Source organism: Chlamydotis macqueenii, chromosome 14, assembly GCF_036417535.1.
Source record: "Chlamydotis macqueenii isolate bChlMac1 chromosome 14, bChlMac1.mat, whole genome shotgun sequence".
In the NCBI taxonomy this organism is placed as follows: domain Eukaryota; kingdom Metazoa; phylum Chordata; class Aves; order Otidiformes; family Otididae; genus Chlamydotis; species Chlamydotis macqueenii.
In genome coordinates, this window is record NC_141569.1 from 7,162,909 (window position 1) to 7,181,454 (window position 18,546).

Genomic DNA, 18,546 nt, shown 5'->3' on the forward strand with positions numbered 1-18,546 from the left:
TTCAGCAAGTTCAGTTCATATGTCTACTTTTTATTTTTGGAATTTGTTCGCAAAATCCTTAGCAAATTGGGACTTCGTCTATTACTAGATTGAAAATTTGGAATACAAATATGAAGTTTAAACCTTCTTTTCTTCAAAAAACCTGGCAGCAACCTGTTTTATACATCTGATGGGTATTAAAGTCCAGCTGTGCAAAAAAGCCCTTGGAGATTACATCACTGGCACTTCTGCCACAGACGTTCTACTAGAAAGCTAACACTTCTTATACCATAGTGCTTCCCAAAACAGCCAAGAAATTTCCTCAAATGACTCACACCTTAAAAATGTCAGGCTTCTATTGAACTCGCAGTAGCCCAGCTTTTGGGGAAATTGGAGGTAGATACTGCTTCATGGCTTCAAGAGCACTGGTCTGTGAAGCTGTCTCTACCTTTCCCTGATGGCTGTTCAGTTTATCAGTTACAAACAGAGAAGCATGCCATTTTTAGAACTGATCCATACTTTATTTATTTACAAGAAACAACTTCAACAGCCAAATTGAGTGAAGTGGAGAGAATGACAACTTTGTGAAGGCTTAGTGACAAACTTTTTGCAGTGCCTCAGCCCAGCAATAAACCAGAAAGTGCTGAGTTGAAAAACGAGAGTTCTGTCACTGTTTGAAGAACATGAAACTCTTCTCTGTGCACAGATATAACTTCTGTGGAGCCATGCTAATAACATTAGCTTTAGAAGGTAGAGAAAGGGCACAACACTAAGTCAACAAGTTACATTTCTCTTAATATGAAGTAAATAGGTTGTATTATTTTTTTTTTAAATTACAAAATCATACTTCCCTAGAACAATAGTGAAGATGTAGGAAAAAAAAATGGAATAATTTATGAAAGGCTAACTTCAACTTTGTTTTACTTAAATTTTGTTTAGGGGCAAATCTCTATGGTCTTTATCTCATTTTTATTGAGAAATAAATCATAAGAGACCAGATGATATAAGAAACTTCATTTCATTCATGACAGTCTGTCCTTTGGGTTTAGAAAGCCTGGAAGATAAAAAGTGAAGTGCATCTTTGCAATCTAAACAGAAAATGAGACTTTAAAACCAGTGACTTTTCTTTCTTTATCCTGTTAGCTGACAGAAAGCAATGAATAAATGAATATAAATATCAAATAACCCTAGAATGAGGATTCAGGCAGGACTGACTCTGTCTACCATACTTACACACTCACTAAGCTGGCAGGAATTGGCACTGCTTCTGTAAAAAGAAACCATACTTTCCTCTGCAAACAAAGATTGTCTTATGCAATCACAATGATTTTGACACCAAATGGTTCACAGGCTCTTGACCAACAGAAATACCTACAGGGTCTTGGAGCCTCAAACACAAAGTCAGAAGAAAAGGGAAGAGCATGACCAATTCTTTCCACAGCAACATAGCTTAAAAGTGATTGGACGATTGCAGTACTAGTTCCACTGTCTCTGGCAATACCTGTCGTGCTCTCTTAGATACCTATAACCAAAGGAGGGAAATATCATGAAAGGTATAATAAAATGTTGGAAATGACATTGCCCAGGGCAACTTCTATTACACTTTATATAGTGGGGGGATGCTGAGGATGCAGATCCTCTCTGACAAGATGTAACTGAACAGTTGTCTTTTCTTCACAGAAACGATGGAGTTAACTAGTTTTTCATTTCCTACCAGAACGCTTGAAATAATAATTCCTTATTCTTGACTTGGTATGAAAAAGGTAAGAGGAACTGTTGTTTCTGTCTTTTGGTTTAAATATTTATGTCAAAGATGATAGATTGTTGCTGAATTTGTAACTGTTATCACACATAAAAGCTATTATTTTTTCTTTTTATTAAGCATTAAGAACAATTTTGCTTGGCAGGATAACTATATAGCAAACAGACATGACATTTAAGAACATACTTGCCTTTCGCCTTTGTTATCTGTCACAGCCTTCAGATTATGGCAGTAAAATAAAGAAATAATAGCCAGATGGAGTTTGGTATTTATTTTTTATAGAGTACATATGGAGCAAAATGGAAAATACAGTGCTAAGTAAATATAGATTGCTAAATGTTATCACTAGGATACTGAAATAAAAGTGTATATTTATCTGAACAGAATCCAGATCTTAGCACACATTTATACCAAAGTATTGAATATCTCAATGTGGGACTTCCCACATCCTTAATTTTGACGGCTTGATGTTCATGATCACTTTGGCAGAACGTAGGCAGAATTACCCCAAAACTCCTGATCTAAACATAGATTGATCTCTGTTATACTTCTGAGCCATCCTGTAAAAGTTAATGAATGAAAGGAGCTACTCATTTAATCTAGTTCAAGTCAGCGTGACTTACTTCAAAACCTTTTAGATGGATTTTTCTTACACTTGAAAATAAGATTTTGAATTGTGAAAACTGCACCCAAGACATTTTTTAAAAGCACTAGTAATAAGAGCCTTGGACTGCAATCTAGCTGAGAATGTAGTTTTCATTTAAACATAGGCTTTGAATTTATCTAAACAACTTTTTGTGGAAAGGATGCCATAGGAGGTGATAAAACTCACAGTGCCTTAATACTTGATTTTGCTGAATCTTTGGTTATCCAACTATTGAAACATGCAACTAAGAGAATCACATTTTTTTGTGTCTTGTTATTTTTGTATCTTGTCATTTTTATATCTTCCAGTCATACTGTCATCCTTTGAAATTTATGCCAGAGTTACAACACTTCAGTTTAACTAGCTACAAACACTTCTTTTTCAGATGCATATATTCTCCCTTTTTTTTGAGTGGAAAAATTAAGTATTGGTCTGGGTAACAACATATACAAAGTGTAACACCTACATAAATTAAATCATATTGCCAACAGCTTATATTAAAATGTTGTCTGGAATGCTGCTTCAGAAGCAAGAGTTCCCCAAACCACTCCTTCCTGTTTGAACAACTGTACATTTTACTAAACACAAAAATTATTCTGTTTAAAGAAAAAAAAAAGTCCAAACTTTTGTCTGTTTGTTTCATGTACGCTAGGATGAAATGTAAAGATTAATCCAGTTTAAGAGTGGGAAAGGTTGAACCTCCCTATTTTTAAGAATCAAACTACTTAGAAGCTTAGATAGTTAAGTCCTATATTTTGGTGCTCAAAAAACAAAAAACAAAACAAACCAAAACCAAACCATACAATAGAATAGCAAGTCTGCTATCCGCCTTAATCTTCCTTAACATTTTTCTTCTTGTGGCTTTTATCCCCATCACCAGTTTTTCATACCAGTTGTAAATTTATTGTGATGTTTTTAAAAATGTGGTGTCAAATTTAATAGAAACTTAGCTGTCTGCAAGTGGAGAGGATGCACTCAGAATCTTCCTTACCAAGCATGGAAGCACAGGATGTTTCAGGCTCATATTTTCAAAACCTTCTGTACCTTTTTTTTTCATGTGTACATTTCTCATATCCCCAAGGCAGCAGCACACTGACCCAGAAACACTGATCCAATGTAATCTAACTCCGGAAATAGTTCATCGATTTACGGAAAGGGGAAAAAAAAAAAACCAAAACGGCAAAAAAAAACCCCAAAACCAACAAACCACTGAAAGAAGAATTGCAAATATTTATGCTTCAGATAAACAAATTCTGATGGTAAAGAAAGAAGCAACAACTGTTTCTCATGCTGGCAATATACATTTATTGTCATTTTGGAGATAGGTTACCATGTGTATATCAGGACTTAAGACTAAAAACAAATCAGAATGATGAAATCTTAGCATATGCCAGTTGGAAATTAAAGGACCAACCTTTCGATCTTTAGTTGGTCTGGTTTTGTGTCTCATCCTCTCTTATTATCATTTTTTTAAAATTAAAACCTGAACATCTTCCTCTCCCCCTTCATTTCACCCTCAGAAAAACAAATGATCATCCAAATGCAACTTTTTCTAGTTTTACTAATGATCTGCTGGCAATCTCAGAACATTTATATTACTGATTCTACAACTTCAGAAGGAAGCCAGCCTTAACAAACCATATTCTTCCTCCACTTTACCTGGCTACAGAGTCCAACTTTAAGGACTAGACTTAAGGAGATTAAAGATATGCTTATATTAGACTACTGTGGTTACATTATTGTGGTGCAAACCTTCAACATACACACTTTGCTGTCCCAGAACAAACTACATCAGTGCAAGATCTGATAGTCTGTGCAAAAGAAGCCACAGCGCTACAAATTCTTCAACTACCTTTCCTCTCCATCTCCCATGTATTGACTAACAAACACCTTCCTCCCACTAATTCCACCAATCCCAAATACTACCCAAAAAAAAGAGAAAGATGAAGATATATCATGCTTTTATACAAAAAAACCCCAAACAAACAACCCCACACTCAAAAAAACAAAACAAAACAAAACCCTCCAACTCCAATCCCCCCACCCAAGAAGAAACCAGGTCAAAACTATTTTTGACCAGGTTTTGAACACTCCCTGGAGGTGTTCAAAAAACATACAGACATAGTACTTCAGGATAAGGTTTAGTGGATATAGCGATGTTAGGTTGATGGTTGGACTTGATTATCTTAGAGGTCTTTTCCAACCTTAAAGATTCTATGATTGTATTTGTTCCCCACCCTCCCAACTGTCTTCTAGCTTTTATATGTTACCTTGAAACAAATGCATAAAACTTACTGTACAAATATGAAGCTGCAGGCATTGAAGTTACAGAACATTCTGAAAATATTTCAAGCATAAAAAGTACACTTGATAATTGCAAAAATAAAACTTTTTTTAAAAAACATTTTGATCAGAGCTCAAGCAAAACAAACATTTAACAGTTCCTACTTCACTTTAACTTCATAAGAACACCACCTTCAGAAGTTAAAAACAAAAAAGCTCAGATTTTTGGTGATAAAGTAACTGACCATGTCTTTTAATGTAGAGAAATGGTATATACAACAATGGCACAGACCTTAAGCATCAACAATGTATTTCAGCCAAAAGTAAATCTACAAGTGATCTGAGTCATTCTTGGCATCAAATGGTACTGATCACTAAAACCATAATCTGCTAGGAAGAGACATTAAGTTAGACTGGTACAAATGGAAGGAAAGATCCATGACATCAAATAGGCTCAGTTTTTGTCACTGAACTTTTTTTTAGGATAAGTTTCACTAGTGCAAGACCATATGTTTACCTGATTAAATGAAAACTCATAAATGTCACAATTTCAGAACACTCATACAAAACTATTTTTTTTATTTTAAAAAAGTGCCACATACCATACTTTTACTAAAAAAGTTACAAACTAATGGAAGACTGTCTGCCTCCATCTCTTGTCAACAAGGAAAGGCCAAAGCGATTCTTTGATCCCAGCTCGAAATGGCGTTCTCTGACCAATCCCCAGCATCTCCAGCTTGGAGCAGTCTAGCTGAGCATTCCTTGGACGAAGAGCACCCACAACTGGACAATCAGTAATCTGAAAAATAAAGAGAAAAAAACCCAACAAAACAACAAGTAATCAGAAATGACAGAAAAATATTTATTTTTATATATGCTCATTTAGAAGTTTTCCTTCATAGCTTTCTACATAGGTAACGTTCCCCTCCACACTTCCAACTATTTTGGGAGGATTCTTAGTTTGGAGTTTTTTGTTTGCTTGTTTTATAGTGAACTTCATTTCAACATAACAGATGTCAGGCAGAGTGAGGTGAAGTGTCTTAAGTTAAATTTTTCTCACTCAATTACTGCTCATCATTTATGCTTTTCTCACTCAATTACTGCTCGTCATTTATGCTTTTTTATATTTTATTCCTATTATCACCCTACAACTGTATTATGATAGAAATGCTCCAAAATTTTCACAGAACCATGTAATGATCGATACACTTCAAGAGAAATAGAGATTTAGGCAGGAAAAAAACCATAAAACAAATTAACTTAGTGTTTTCCATTTTTTTTCTCTCCATCTTCCTAGCCACATTTCAGTTCAAGGCTTTACTAATTCAAAATCTTAGAAATTTAATTAGGATCTAAATAAAAAATCTTATTTACATGTTTTGTTCTCCTAACATAATCAGTATGTCTTTAAAAGTAGTCTTACTTTTAAGTGCCAATGATACTGCAGGATACGTGTTTTAAGCAAAGCAAAAACATTTTGATGTTCTAAGTGCATATATTCAGAAACATGGACATGAAAAGTTCTTACAAATTCCTACCTTCAAGTTAATGTTCTGTCAATCTGTAAATTCTTTTAAGGACAAAAATGCAACAAAAAATATGGTTTTACTCATGACTAATGGGAACCGTTCTGCACAAATACCATTACACTACAGACCGAGAATCTGGTTACTGACTGACAGGGTAATTTTCATAATTAAGCAGGTCAAAGCAGCTGTTGCTTTCCTGAGTCAACCAGACAGCATCCTCAGCAATGCATCTGCTGTGCCAGACATACTCACATAGATCGTCCTGAAGCAGCAGCTTACTTGTATAGCTAGTGTCAGACCTACTGCTTGCAAAGATAAAGCACATCCATCTTTCTACAGGCTGCACAACACATCACTTACTGGTCTCAGGTGGGTGCTGGGAAGGTTGAAAGCATCTGCAATTGCACATGCCATTTCATACTTAGTCATCTGTTCATTGCCAGACCAGTGAAATGTTCCTTTTATTGATGGGTCCTGTGGAAGAAACAGGAAGCGTAGGTGAAAAAAAGCAGCCCTCACCCTAATTCCCGTGCAAGAACTGTGCTGAGCAATCTTCCCAGCAAGATCCTATCCTGAAAGGCACGTTACAGCACCTCAGTGATGCTATGGAGATGTCTCGCGTGTTTTCAGAGAACACCTGACTAGGGACTGAGACTGAAACCTGATGTTACATAGACCTGAGCTGACTTTTCACAAAGAGGTTATACTCTGTAGAATTAACAGGGGGAAAAGGAGTGAGCCAACCATCCAGCCAGGGTCAAATAGCTGAGGATGAGGAACTCTGCTATTCTGTACTTACTCAAAAACAAACACAAAAGGGACCACATGTTCTGAATGTTAAACTGCAAACCATACACAAGTCCTAGCAAACAAACTGATGGCACTACAGTCACCATATGTCCGTGGTCCATTTTTTCCAAGTTATATGTACAAAAACTAAAGGTAGTTTTTTTTTTTTTTTTTTTTTAGCTTGCAAAAGCAGTAATCTGAAGATGCTGCAGTGAATAAACACAATAAAGTATTTAAATCTAAGTGGTTTGTTTTTGCCACTTCAGTGTTCTTAATACACTAAACAAGGTCATCTTTGACAATTACATTCAACTACTATGGGTTTTTTTTAGTCCAAAATGGCAATTTGTAAAAGGCATACCACAATAAATGCATTTCTCTCCTATATACTAGAAGACATATGACAACTTCCAGAAGGATCTATCCCATCACTTCACTCACTTCTCTTTCCATTATCAGAATATCCGCACACTGTCATGCAAAGGGAAGTAGTATTACAGTTAGTTCTTTCCTCCCTCCCTGTGTTCCAGAAATGCAAATACAGGTTACGTGCAATTCTCAGTTGTTCAGAAACAAAGCCAAGAACTCGAACTGTTTTTACCTTGTAGAGGCTTGTTTCTTTAAATTCTTACCAGCATTCTCTTCTCTGCTAGTTGTCTGCACACAGTTGCTACGTCCTTGACGTAAGTAGGAAATCTTTGTTGCCAGTGGTCCATGTTGGCAGATTTATTACTGAACTGCACTTTATCAAACATAACAGTCACAGCGCTTTCCTCCAGCCTTTCTACCTCTCCATACAAGACAGGAATCCTAAGTACTGCAGCACCTAAAATAAAGAATATTTTTAGAGTATTAACATTGTTATGAATAGGTATGAATACTGTAGCATAACCTGAAAAGGGTTTTGGAAGTGTTCAGAAATATGTCAGTGACACTCAGCATCTACAAATCACAAAGAAAATGCAATTAGTATGTTAGCTCTCAGAATATTATTTTAATTTATATCAATTAAAACAGTTGATAAACACTAAGTTTATATAAACTTATTTTCATTTATTCCTTTGATTTCCAGCAAGTTAACAAACTTTCATTAAAATCCCAAGAGAAAAAAGAAGGCATTAAACTAAAAAAATTAAAAACTCAACTGCACTATGCAGTTAATCCAGCACTGGCCATCCTCCCTGGGCAAAGGAAGAACAAAATCCCTCACCAATCACAATTCACCACATTCAGAATCAATTACAGACAAAGATTTTTTGCCCAGCATGCAGAAGCCTCCTGCATAATGGAAGATATTATTTAAAAGAAAAAAGACATGAACCTTGGAATGAATAAAAAGCTTGACAAATAAGGAATAGGTTCACAGAATATAGTAGTAAAAAGTAATAGATTTCAAGATAATTATTTGAGAAATTAACCAAGAGTAAACAAGCACAAAGAGAGGGATATTTTATGATGGAATACACTGTACTAGTCATGAAGACTCAGAAGGCCTCTGTGGAAATCCAACAAGGCTATGACAAATTCATTAAAAGTAATACAAATATTTTTGCTTAAAGAGAAAAAAAATCAGTCCTGAAATTAGAAGTGGAAGTCACCGAATCACTGCAATTCTTAAATATTTGTAAGAAAATGCTATAGCTATTAGAAGAACAATAAGAAAAAGCTAACATACAAATTACTTGCACAAAAAAATAAACTGAAAGAAAGTAGTACTCACACAAGAAAAATAAATACAGTAAAAATCCAACACAACACTGATTTCCTGCTGTTCTAAAACCAGTTATTTGGTCACTCAGCAAATATGTTCTTCCTCTCTTTAAATCCTGGTTGAAATACCTCTTATTAACAATGTCTTTTAAAATATTCACTAATTGAGAAAAAGACTGCCTTCCTTTTGTTCTCAGAGAGCTATCTGAGACTTGGAGAGCATTACCTTCATTACCAATGGTTCTGAAGACCTACTGAAACTTTTTTAGTTTCATAAGCATAAGTACTAAATATAACTTGTATCCCCTCCTAGCCAAAGTAAAATATATTTTTTTAAAATATACAAAACCCAAATTATTAGTGGAAATTCTTGCATTATACAACAGAAAGGGACAGAGAAGTTCTTTACGCAACTACAGACAAGTAATAGACTGAATTCTTCCTATACAATGAGTATTTGGAAGACTAATGCCCGTAAAATATTTATATTTGTATGAAACAACAGAATTGACATTTTCAAGCGTCTTACTCAGCACCATCTCTAAATTACTTCTGCTAATAATACCACTGCAGCAACCCACTGCTGCCTGACAGATCATGCTCAAAAAGGTTAGTGCTGAGTTGCGGGGAGGATCTAGCAAGATACCCACATGTACTTGAATTTGGTGCAGTCTTATCTTCATTACCAATCTAGAAGAGGGACCAAACAGCATCAGGGTCAAATTCAGAGATGATACTTAAGTAAGAGGTGGAGTGAATAACTTTTTATTTAAATTTATTTCTACTTAAATAACACTTTTCCTATCAAAGTATTTTTTTAGAAAGTCTATTTCTTACTAGTAACGACAAACCTACACTAAGTGATGATTTTCAAATACAGTGTGTATTTACTTATTCACAGACCGTCATACTGATATATCAGTTGTTCAATTCTCTGGTTAGGCAGATCAGAATCACAGTGTGGGTATCACACTGAGATACCAGAAGCCTCTTCTGCCAAGTGCACTGAGATTATTTTCCTCAAATTCTTTGAGAAAAATGGAAGTACTTCTATCTGTGAATGGAAACTGAGAGCATACTAACCAGAAACACCCAAACCTCTCTTTTGTACAAGAAGTTTTAAATGCAAGGGAACGTGTTCAGTCCCAAGCTTTTTTCCTTTATTAAGTACAATTTTTCAAATTATGTTTGTATATTTTGAATGCTAGTTTTCATTAAGAAAAGATTTAAATGAAAAAAAAAATAGTAGCTTAAAAACAGAACTATGTTAGTAACCCTTTAGAAAGCGTTACAAGCAGGAATCTGATGTGTGTTGTAAACTAGGTGGGTAAAAATAAAATGGGTGGCCTGATGGCTTAAGTAATGGGAGCAAAACAGGAGATCAGCAAGAAAACCAAGAGAGTAACAACAAAAGCCTATGTTGACTTTATCTGCATTATTATTCAATCTCCCATCTGTTTTTCCCTTCAAGTAAGCATACCTGTAGAACAATTGCAATGCATCCCCCTAATGACAGCAGCTCTATATGAAGTGTGGTAAAGCTTGTGCCATTACAATACGTTGACGATGCATTTTATCTGTCCTTAGGAATAGCTGATTCACAGTAGACAAAGGCTTGTGAATTTCCATCAGCAGAGACCAGTAACACAAATGAAGATCAGAACGAGTAAGAAATAAAGCTTTAGTCAACCTATAAGTGATAGGAATTGTTTACGAGCAAGGAGACCAACTCCCAATTACATTGTTTTCTAAATCTGATTTCCATGGTTTTGCAACTTAACCACTGACTTAAGAGTCTGTTAAGCTAATATATAACTAAGCAAAAACAGAAAGCCTCTATTGAAAATGGGAGTGTATTCTTACCTTCATTATTCTCAAGGACTGCCTTTTCACCCTCCAGTTTAGTTTTACCATATAAATTCAGGGGATTTGGTACATCAGTCTCTTTATAAGGAGGGCTTGTTCCATCAAATACATAATCTGTACTGATGTAGATCAGAAACGCTCCGACTCCAGCTAGGAAGAAAATGTTTATACATAGGCTATTTTAATTCACGCCTTGTTTGAAATCTCAGTAAACCTTTAAACAAATCTCCAAAATGACCTAATCTTCTCGCCCCATTCATTCCTGCTGTTTTGTCTGTTCACTGATACTTCATATGGACATCCATGCTGCCCTTACAGAAAATGCATCAACGGCACGCTGATCACAGAAATGACATTGAGAACTTTCAGCAACTTACTCATATTTTTGTTTCTGTATAAATAAATGCAGTATTTTAACAAGAAACCAAATCCATTAGATGCTTTCCTTACCTGCCTCTTTTGCTAAGTTCCCTGAAGCAGCCACATTGAGCTGAGAAGCAGCATCTGGTTGACTTTCTACAACATCTGGCCTTCTCTCAGCAGCACAATGCACTATGACATGAGGCTGGAAATTAAAGACTAGTTTTAAACAACAAACCTTGTCAAGAGATTGCAGTTGCACCCTGACTCTAGCAGTGAACTCCCTCAGGCAAAAAGGCGTTTCACAAAGTTGTGAGAAGTAATAAAGTAGTAGTATTTTTAAACATGGCATTCTGAGGAGCATGTTTTCCTTAGGAAGTACAATATAACCACATTGCTTCAAGATACAAAAAAAATTTGCTCAATGATTTTGCAATTATGATCTTCAGTAGCTTTGATTTTACAGCAGGATTGAAGTTGTTGGCTTTTTTTTTTTCTTTTTAACTCTGTATAATAATATAAAAAATATACCTCACACATACATACACTGGTACTTAAAAAACCACCCCATTAGCTGAACTATTTTTAGATAAGCCATTTACACAAGGCTCATTTGATATATGCAGACTATTAACAAGATATTTAAAGTTATTTTATAGAACAGCACCCTACATAATATATTTCAGGCTTTATATATTCCCCTTGCAAGTTACATTGAAAAACCAGTGAACTTCTTACTGCACTGCATGCGAGACACAGTTATGGCTGTTCTACTCAAGGGTTCTTCAGCTTCCAAAGAACTGCTTCATATTGCTGTGTCAGTAACTCACATTTATCTTTTTCTTTCAACTATCAATGCAAGCGTGCTGACACATACATTTGTTATCTGCAGTCTACCTGTGGTGATGATAGCAAAGTTCAGAATTATCTGTGTCTACAGAGCAAACCTACACTCCAGATACGGCAGAAAAAGCAGCCGTAAATTTTTCAGAGCTCTGACAAAGCATTAGCCCCCTAAAGCCACATGAACTCAGTACCAGAACAGTACTGTCAGCTTATTACTAGACATACCAAGTACCCTGTCCATCTATTTCACACTCCAGAAACTTACCTGAAAATCATGGATAATGTCATGAACTGCAATAGAGTCCAGAAGATTTATCTGTTCAAATCTGGGCTGAGCTCTCCTGTATCCACAGCCAACTGCATTCCAATTATTTTCATTGAATTCTTTAAACACTGCTCTGCCAAGAAGTCCCGTGGCACCAGTAATCAAAACTCTCCTACTGGGAATATCAACATCTTCCTAGGGAAATAAGAACAGGAAAAGTTTTCTTTCCACTCTCATTTATTACTGTTTTTTTTTCTTAAAAAGTATAGAAGGCTACAGTCAGTGCTACGGTAATGAATAGCTTTCCTTACCGCAGGAGTGTTTTGGAGTGTCTAATGGAACACAAACATCTGGGAGCACCAACAGTGTACCTAGTCAAGTATTTACACATATTTCTGAAGATAATAAAAACAAAATTAAATGGGAAATTCATTTACTTCCACAACAAGAGAAGAAAACAAACCAAACCACTAAGGAAGACAGAATTTTAATTTCATTCACAATCTGGTAAATTTGTGCAATTTAAAATGAGGGAAATAACTTATTTTGAAAATGGGCCCAAAATATTTAAGATTCAGGGTCTACTTTGTGCAACAACATTTTGGATAGTCTGTCCCTGTTAGAGGCTGCAGCAATAAAACACAACTCACTGTGGGCCTACCTACAATGATGGTAAGAACTGAAGACCTGACTTTTATTGATAAATAGAACAGTAGCTCATCATTATTCAACACAACAGTCTAATAATAAGACCAAGATACAGCACGCTCTTCTCAGTTTTACAAAATGCACCTGAAAGTGATTCGATAGTTTAAACTCTCAATCTACACAACACCCTAAAGCTTTACTTCAGGTACCGCACGTTTCAGTACTAGAGACAGTTGCGTACAGCAGTTCACACAAAGGTCATTCCTCTCCACCAGACCATCAAGTTTTCAAGACAACAAAAGATCCATGTCTATGCAATATTTATTTTCCTTTCATGCTTTCCTTCTGCATCTATGATGGAAAAAGAGCCTGCTGAAAACAAAAATAAGAGCATATGCTTACATGCCAGTACAGGACACAACTTCAAGTGTGCGGAATCCATAAATCTTGGATTTCCTGACCACTCTGTACACAAGGACAATTTGCGGTAACTGATTATAACTTTGTAAATGCTCTCTACTATGCAACTCAGATAGCCCAGTCAGACTCTTCTGAGCATTCTTTTACATTTTCAGCATTTTAACACACTGCTCTTTTTCGATTCCAGCACAGGAAGCACCAGAAATCACTTCCAAGTTACTGTCTGTCTTTCACTGTTGAATTAAAAAGCTTTTGTTCCATAAGGGTATATGCAGACGTGCATTACGGAACAGCCTGTCTTCAAGCAACTGCTTAAAGTTCCCAGCACAGTGCACTTATTTTCCTCAACTCTAAATCTTCAGGCAAAGGATGACTTACTCCCATCAGTACTGGATGAAAACTAGTAATTTGTATCTGATCAGTTTCCTGAAAATGACAAACTACAGCAATTAAGTGTTTTAAAGAGTTACCTTGATCTTTACAGCCAATTTTATGTTAGAACACAAGTTTATTTACATTTTTTAAGGCTGCCCATGTTTCTCTGAAAAGCATAAGCAAGAACACGCAAGGACTGTTTTCTTTTTTTGTTATGTACTTTGTATCTCAGCAAAGTCTGGATAGAGCATCAGAGGTCAGATTATCAGTGCTTCTATAGCCAGAGGGAACCTGCTAATAAATGTAAAAGACATTGCTGAAAACAGAGTTGAAAGGTTCTGTAAAAATGTCGCAGAATATCTTGAATAAGTAAAAAGCAACCAACACAACTTGTGTCATTTGTAAAATCTGACACTTTTAAACACCATTCATCTAAGTTTGTTTATTCCATGCAGCATAAAGTGGTTGTTACATCAGCAGCACAGCTTGAACTGAACACAGTCACAACTTTTACCAAGTTAAGTACAGTTTGCATCCTGTTGCTCTTGTCTGCAAAACTAATTGATTTCAGTCACTTGTTTCTGAGAAACCAAGATAAATGAAAGATGTTTCCCATAAATTCAACATAAAGCGACTACCAGTGCAAATCTATGTCACCTTGCCAGAAGTTCAACATTCTGGTAATACAAAACCTATAGAGATGAACTCTTCCCCTATATGCTGCCTTGCTCCTTCACAGAACGTTACTCAGCTACAACAGCATTTCTGTCTCGGAAACTACAGACAAGGACCTTCGGAGTCCAAAGGACCTGTGAGGTCTAACGCTCCCACCACTGCTGTTTGCAGCAGCTCCCACAGACCTGCAGAAGCCAGCGCTGTTGCCTCACACCTGCAGACAGGAATGGGTATTAACAGCACCATATACCTCAGTGCAGTAACCAGATGTCTTTAACAGTTTGCAAAGCTAAAAATGTAATTGCTGTTACTTGCTTTCTCTTGCAAAGAATTAATCAGAGCCCTCTAGAAGAGAAGGAGGAAAAAAAAATAGATCTACTATCTAGGAGTATCAGTGCTTAACTGAAACCAGGTATTGTGCAGCACCTTCTTTTTAACTGTTGTTAATTAACATATTTTTTCTTAAATATGGCTGGGATATTAATAATGTACTGCAGCTAGATCAGGCTGCTCTTCACTTATCCTAACAAGCTAGAATATACACATAGAATTTTACGGAGTTACTATATGTAAAAAGACATTCTAGCGTAATTCAAATGTTATCCTTTTGCCAGCAAGTTTTCTAGGCTTCAGTACGAGTTCTTGCTCAGACTAGCCAATAGGTCTTCTACATCTGTTGTACCACTAAGAAGCAATCATTTTCAGAGTCACTGAAAGTTCAGAAAGTTCTCTTGGCAGCTAATTTGAGTAATACTACAGTCAGTACGGGGCCTAACTCTTCATTCAGCTTTGACATCACCTACAGCAACAAAAAACAAACGAACAGCCAACAGGCTGCCTTCCGGTCAAGTGAACACACACCGATGTTGACAAAAAGTTATGCATTTAACTCACATGTCAGAAAAGCTACAGCTGTTAAACGTCATTGGCAAAAAACCGTGACAATAAAGTTAAGAAGCCCACAGAAGTACCGAAACGCGGGGCCGCTACCCCGTCACGGGTAACCGCCCTGCGCAGCAGGGCCGCCGGGACTCAGAGGGCTCGGCGGGCAGAACTTCCTGCTGCAAAGCAGCGACAGCTGCGCGGCGGCTGCTGTCGGACGATGTCAGGAGATCCGCACCGGCCCGTTCCTTGACGCCGCCGGAGACCCCCGCGGGGGGCGCGAAGGTCACCCACGGAACCTCAGCACCGGAGCCCAGCGGCTGGCAGCGACCGCGCTGCACCCGGGCCGCGCCGCAACGGCCCCACCGCACCGCGCGTCCGCGCTTCGCCAGCGCCTCTCCGCCCGCCCCGGCCCAGGCCCCGGCCCCGGCCCCGGCCCCGGCCCCGCCTCAAGCGAGGACGGGACGGCCGAGCCCGCCGCGGGCACCTCCGCCAGCCGTCGTTGCGCAGGTGGAGAAAACCGCCCCGCCGCAGGCTCCCGGCGCCGCCGCTCACCTCCACCAGCTCGCAGCGGCCCGGCACGAAGCGGATCTTGAGCTCCTTCTCCCGGCCCACCATGGCGGCGGCGCGGGGCCGGGCCGGGGCCTGCTCCTGCTGCTGCTCCGCCGCGCGCTGGGCTCGCCCGCCGCTGCGGGAGGGCGGACGCACCGTGCGCCGCGCGGCAAGGCGCGTCCTCATTGGGCCGCGCGGACACAGCCAGCGCCCACCGCCGCACACTCATTGGCTGAGGGGCGGGGCCCGAGCGGGGGCTTAAAGGGGCAGCGGCGGCGGCTGCGGCGCTCAGCACGCCTGGCCGCGGTGCTGGGCAGCGGGGCGGTTCCCCGGCCGGCTGTGCGCGGAGGGTGGGAGAGAGGGAGGGAGAGGCTCCTCGCTGCGGCGGGACAGGAGCGGATCCGGGGGGCGAGGGGAGACCCGGGCGGTTGGGAGGGACCCGCTGCGGCCAGAGGAGCACAACAGGTCCGCTCCCCCTTTCTCCTTTTCACTTCCGGAGGGAAGAGGGGAAGACACGGCCCTGCACCCCGAGACGTGCAGGACTGCACAGCTGCTCAGTACAGAGCGTGGGGAGAGGAAGGAGAGAACCACAGAGCTCCGGCAGGTGTTTAACAATATTTCATTTTCTCTTTAGAGTAGTGGAAAATAGTGTGCATGGGTTAGTTAGTTTACATGAAAGCAAGGGGAGAAGGGGAGAGAGTGCTTTAGGAAAAGCAACCACTGCTTGCAGTACTTATCCTCTACACCTCAGTTTACAGTAACAAGACTAAAGTTTGGGGTTTTTTTTTTTTTTTTCTTTTTTTTAGTTAAGTCTTTTAGATAACATACCTCTCTGTACAAAGCTTTGTACTGTGATACTTCTGAAATCCACCAAGGCAGGGAGCACATGCCAATCACCGTTTTTAAAAATAGGACTGAACACATAGCCATGACTTGTTTTACCTACATTCACACTTACCTCCTCCGATGAACTTACTTAAAAATATATAATTTATAGTCAAGGAAGAAAACCAGTAGATGCTACAGCCATTCACACACAGGTAAAGATAAATCAGAAAATCCACTAACACTTAAATCAAACACTAAACAGCCTTTACTTGTGACAACTGATATTCACAGGAGAAAAAAGTATGCAGATGTAAACAACTTAAGCCAGTTTCTGCCTTCTTACAATGCCAATGCCTTATTTTTCCTATTAATAAGCTACAGGTATCTATTTTTCTTTCATGAAGCTTAGAATTCTATCAAAAAGTACCAGTAGTTCATAACTTGAAATTCAGAAAAGAAAAATCTACAAAGAAATACTGAACTGTTCAGCAGCACTAACAGCTTCGAGCACATCTGAAGTCACACCCCTTCCTCCTGCCACAGACTGCAAGAGCTCACTGTACAGCTGAACAAAAACATTGTGGCACAAACAGAAGTTTTGCCTTCCAGGGTTAGAGAAATAGAAAAATAAGGAAAGCATTAACACTGGAGGCTTAAGCTAGATCCATGAATTGGCTCGTAAAGTATCTTCACACTTATGTCAACAGTAGCACAGTCACAAAAGCTACGTCTAATTTGTTATTACAAGTCCATTTTTATTATTTTATTAATTTAAGTCTCTTTTTTCTTCAATATTTACATTGAATGCAGCACTATTCTAGCTTATATTTTCAATTTATTTATATCATTATATTCACTTGGTGAAACACTTTTCATCGAACAGATACAAAAAAATTATTATAGTCCATATCACAGTAATTTAAGTATTATGGGTGATTCAATGCACTACTCATTAAATTAGTATTTCAGACTGTAATTTACAGAGACTAAAGCATAATTAAGTATCTCTCTCTTCCTGTTTCCTTTTCCCCAGATTCTGTAATCAAAGTGCGGCAGCAATATATTAATGCAAATATCCAGAGCCTTACCTGCTCCGTTTCCATCAGCACTTCAGGCATTGCCTCAAACTAGAGAGGGAATTACCAGCCTAGGAAGTTCGTGCAGTTTGTCCCTTTGTCTGCTTTTTCCTGCAGAGAGCACGTGGACGGGAAGAAGCAATAGCTCCGCTGACCTTTGAAACCAAAACGCTAATGCAATCCCTGTGTCATGTGTGGCTCTGAATCCTGTTAAGCTTTTGGTTTATTCCCAGTGGTACCATTTAAACTGCTCAGTATGAACTTACATTTTGAGTTCCTAACAGCCAGGAAGAGCGAGTGCAGCCATTGTGTGTATAAAATGTATTGAAAGCGCTGGCACGGAGCCTTACGCAGTTTCCCTTTTGTAGGAAACAGGAGGAGGGCTCTAATTAGGTCAGCCAGGTTGAGGATTCTAGCAGCTCTTCACTGTCCATTTATACCAACTACATCCCAGATCCTGCTACAATACAGTGAGACTAATAAGTTATATATTTTTTCAATTAAAAAAAACAACAAACTATGGTCCACAACATGAAAGCAAGCAATTCCAGCAGTGAATACTTGTCAGTTGAGCTACCAGTATCAAGGTTCCAGTTTTTAATATGTACATGAAACTGGCAAAACTGCTTAGACTGAAGTTGACACAAAGCACCTAAAATTTCCCCTTCACTTCTGTCCCCAGTCTGCTCTACTGTACTTATCTACATTTTAAAGGTAAAACAAAAATTGACATTGCTGTAAGGCTAGCACGGTTATTTGCAGCAATTTCCCTATTCTTATTCTCAATATAAGCATGCACCTGATAGTCTAAAAAGGGTTTTAAATTACACCTAGGCAAAACTGCTGATGAAGCTAGCAAGTTTTAAGAATTAAGGTTGTATGAGCAAAGTACCTAGCCATCATAAAAGCACAGCCCTGTGCTAACTGCACTATTTTGTTTCACTTAGTATGCTTTCACCCTTCGACAAACCCTTCCTCGCTCGATGCGGGACATATCAAACACCAGAAATGAGGTTCAGTTAGAAGTGTACCTTAACTCAGCGTTCCTATTTCCA

The 18,546-nt window shown here is 38.5% G+C and overlaps 1 protein-coding gene across 2 annotated transcripts; it reads right to left on the bottom strand.

Annotated features, from left to right (window-relative positions):
• Window positions 1-1,997: 1,997 nt before the first annotated feature.
• Window positions 1,998-17,548, bottom strand: MAT2B (methionine adenosyltransferase 2 non-catalytic beta subunit). 2 transcript variants are annotated; one of them, XM_086758744.1, is made up of 7 exons: window positions 17,504-17,548; window positions 12,036-12,230; window positions 11,015-11,129; window positions 10,562-10,714; window positions 7,621-7,814; window positions 6,560-6,673; window positions 1,998-5,469 (listed from the first exon to the last, which is right to left on the bottom strand). In XM_086758744.1, the coding sequence occupies exons 1-7, from the start codon at window positions 17,531-17,533 to the stop codon at window positions 5,299-5,301; spliced, it is 972 nt and encodes a 323-aa protein (XP_086614870.1). In that variant the 5' UTR covers window positions 17,534-17,548; the 3' UTR covers window positions 1,998-5,298. The 2 variants fall into 2 exon arrangements, with proteins under 2 accessions (XP_086614870.1, XP_086614869.1); XM_086758743.1 differs by lacking the exon at window positions 17,504-17,548 and adding an exon at window positions 15,591-15,741.
• Window positions 17,549-18,546: the final 998 nt, after the last annotated feature.

Bases quoted from the DNA above. Each gene is read 5' to 3' on its own strand.
- MAT2B (XM_086758743.1), bottom strand. From the start codon at position 15,653: ATGGTGGGCCGGGAGAAGGAGCTCAAGATCCGCTTCGTGCCGGGCCGC. The intron at 12,231-15,590 runs GTGAGCGGCGGC...TTATTTCCCTAG, and splicing joins GCCGCTGCGAGCTGGTGGAG to GAAGATGTTGATATTCCCAG. The intron at 7,815-10,561 runs GTAAGAATACAC...TCTTTATTTTAG, and splicing joins AGTCCTTGAGAATAATGAAG to GTGCTGCAGTACTTAGGATT.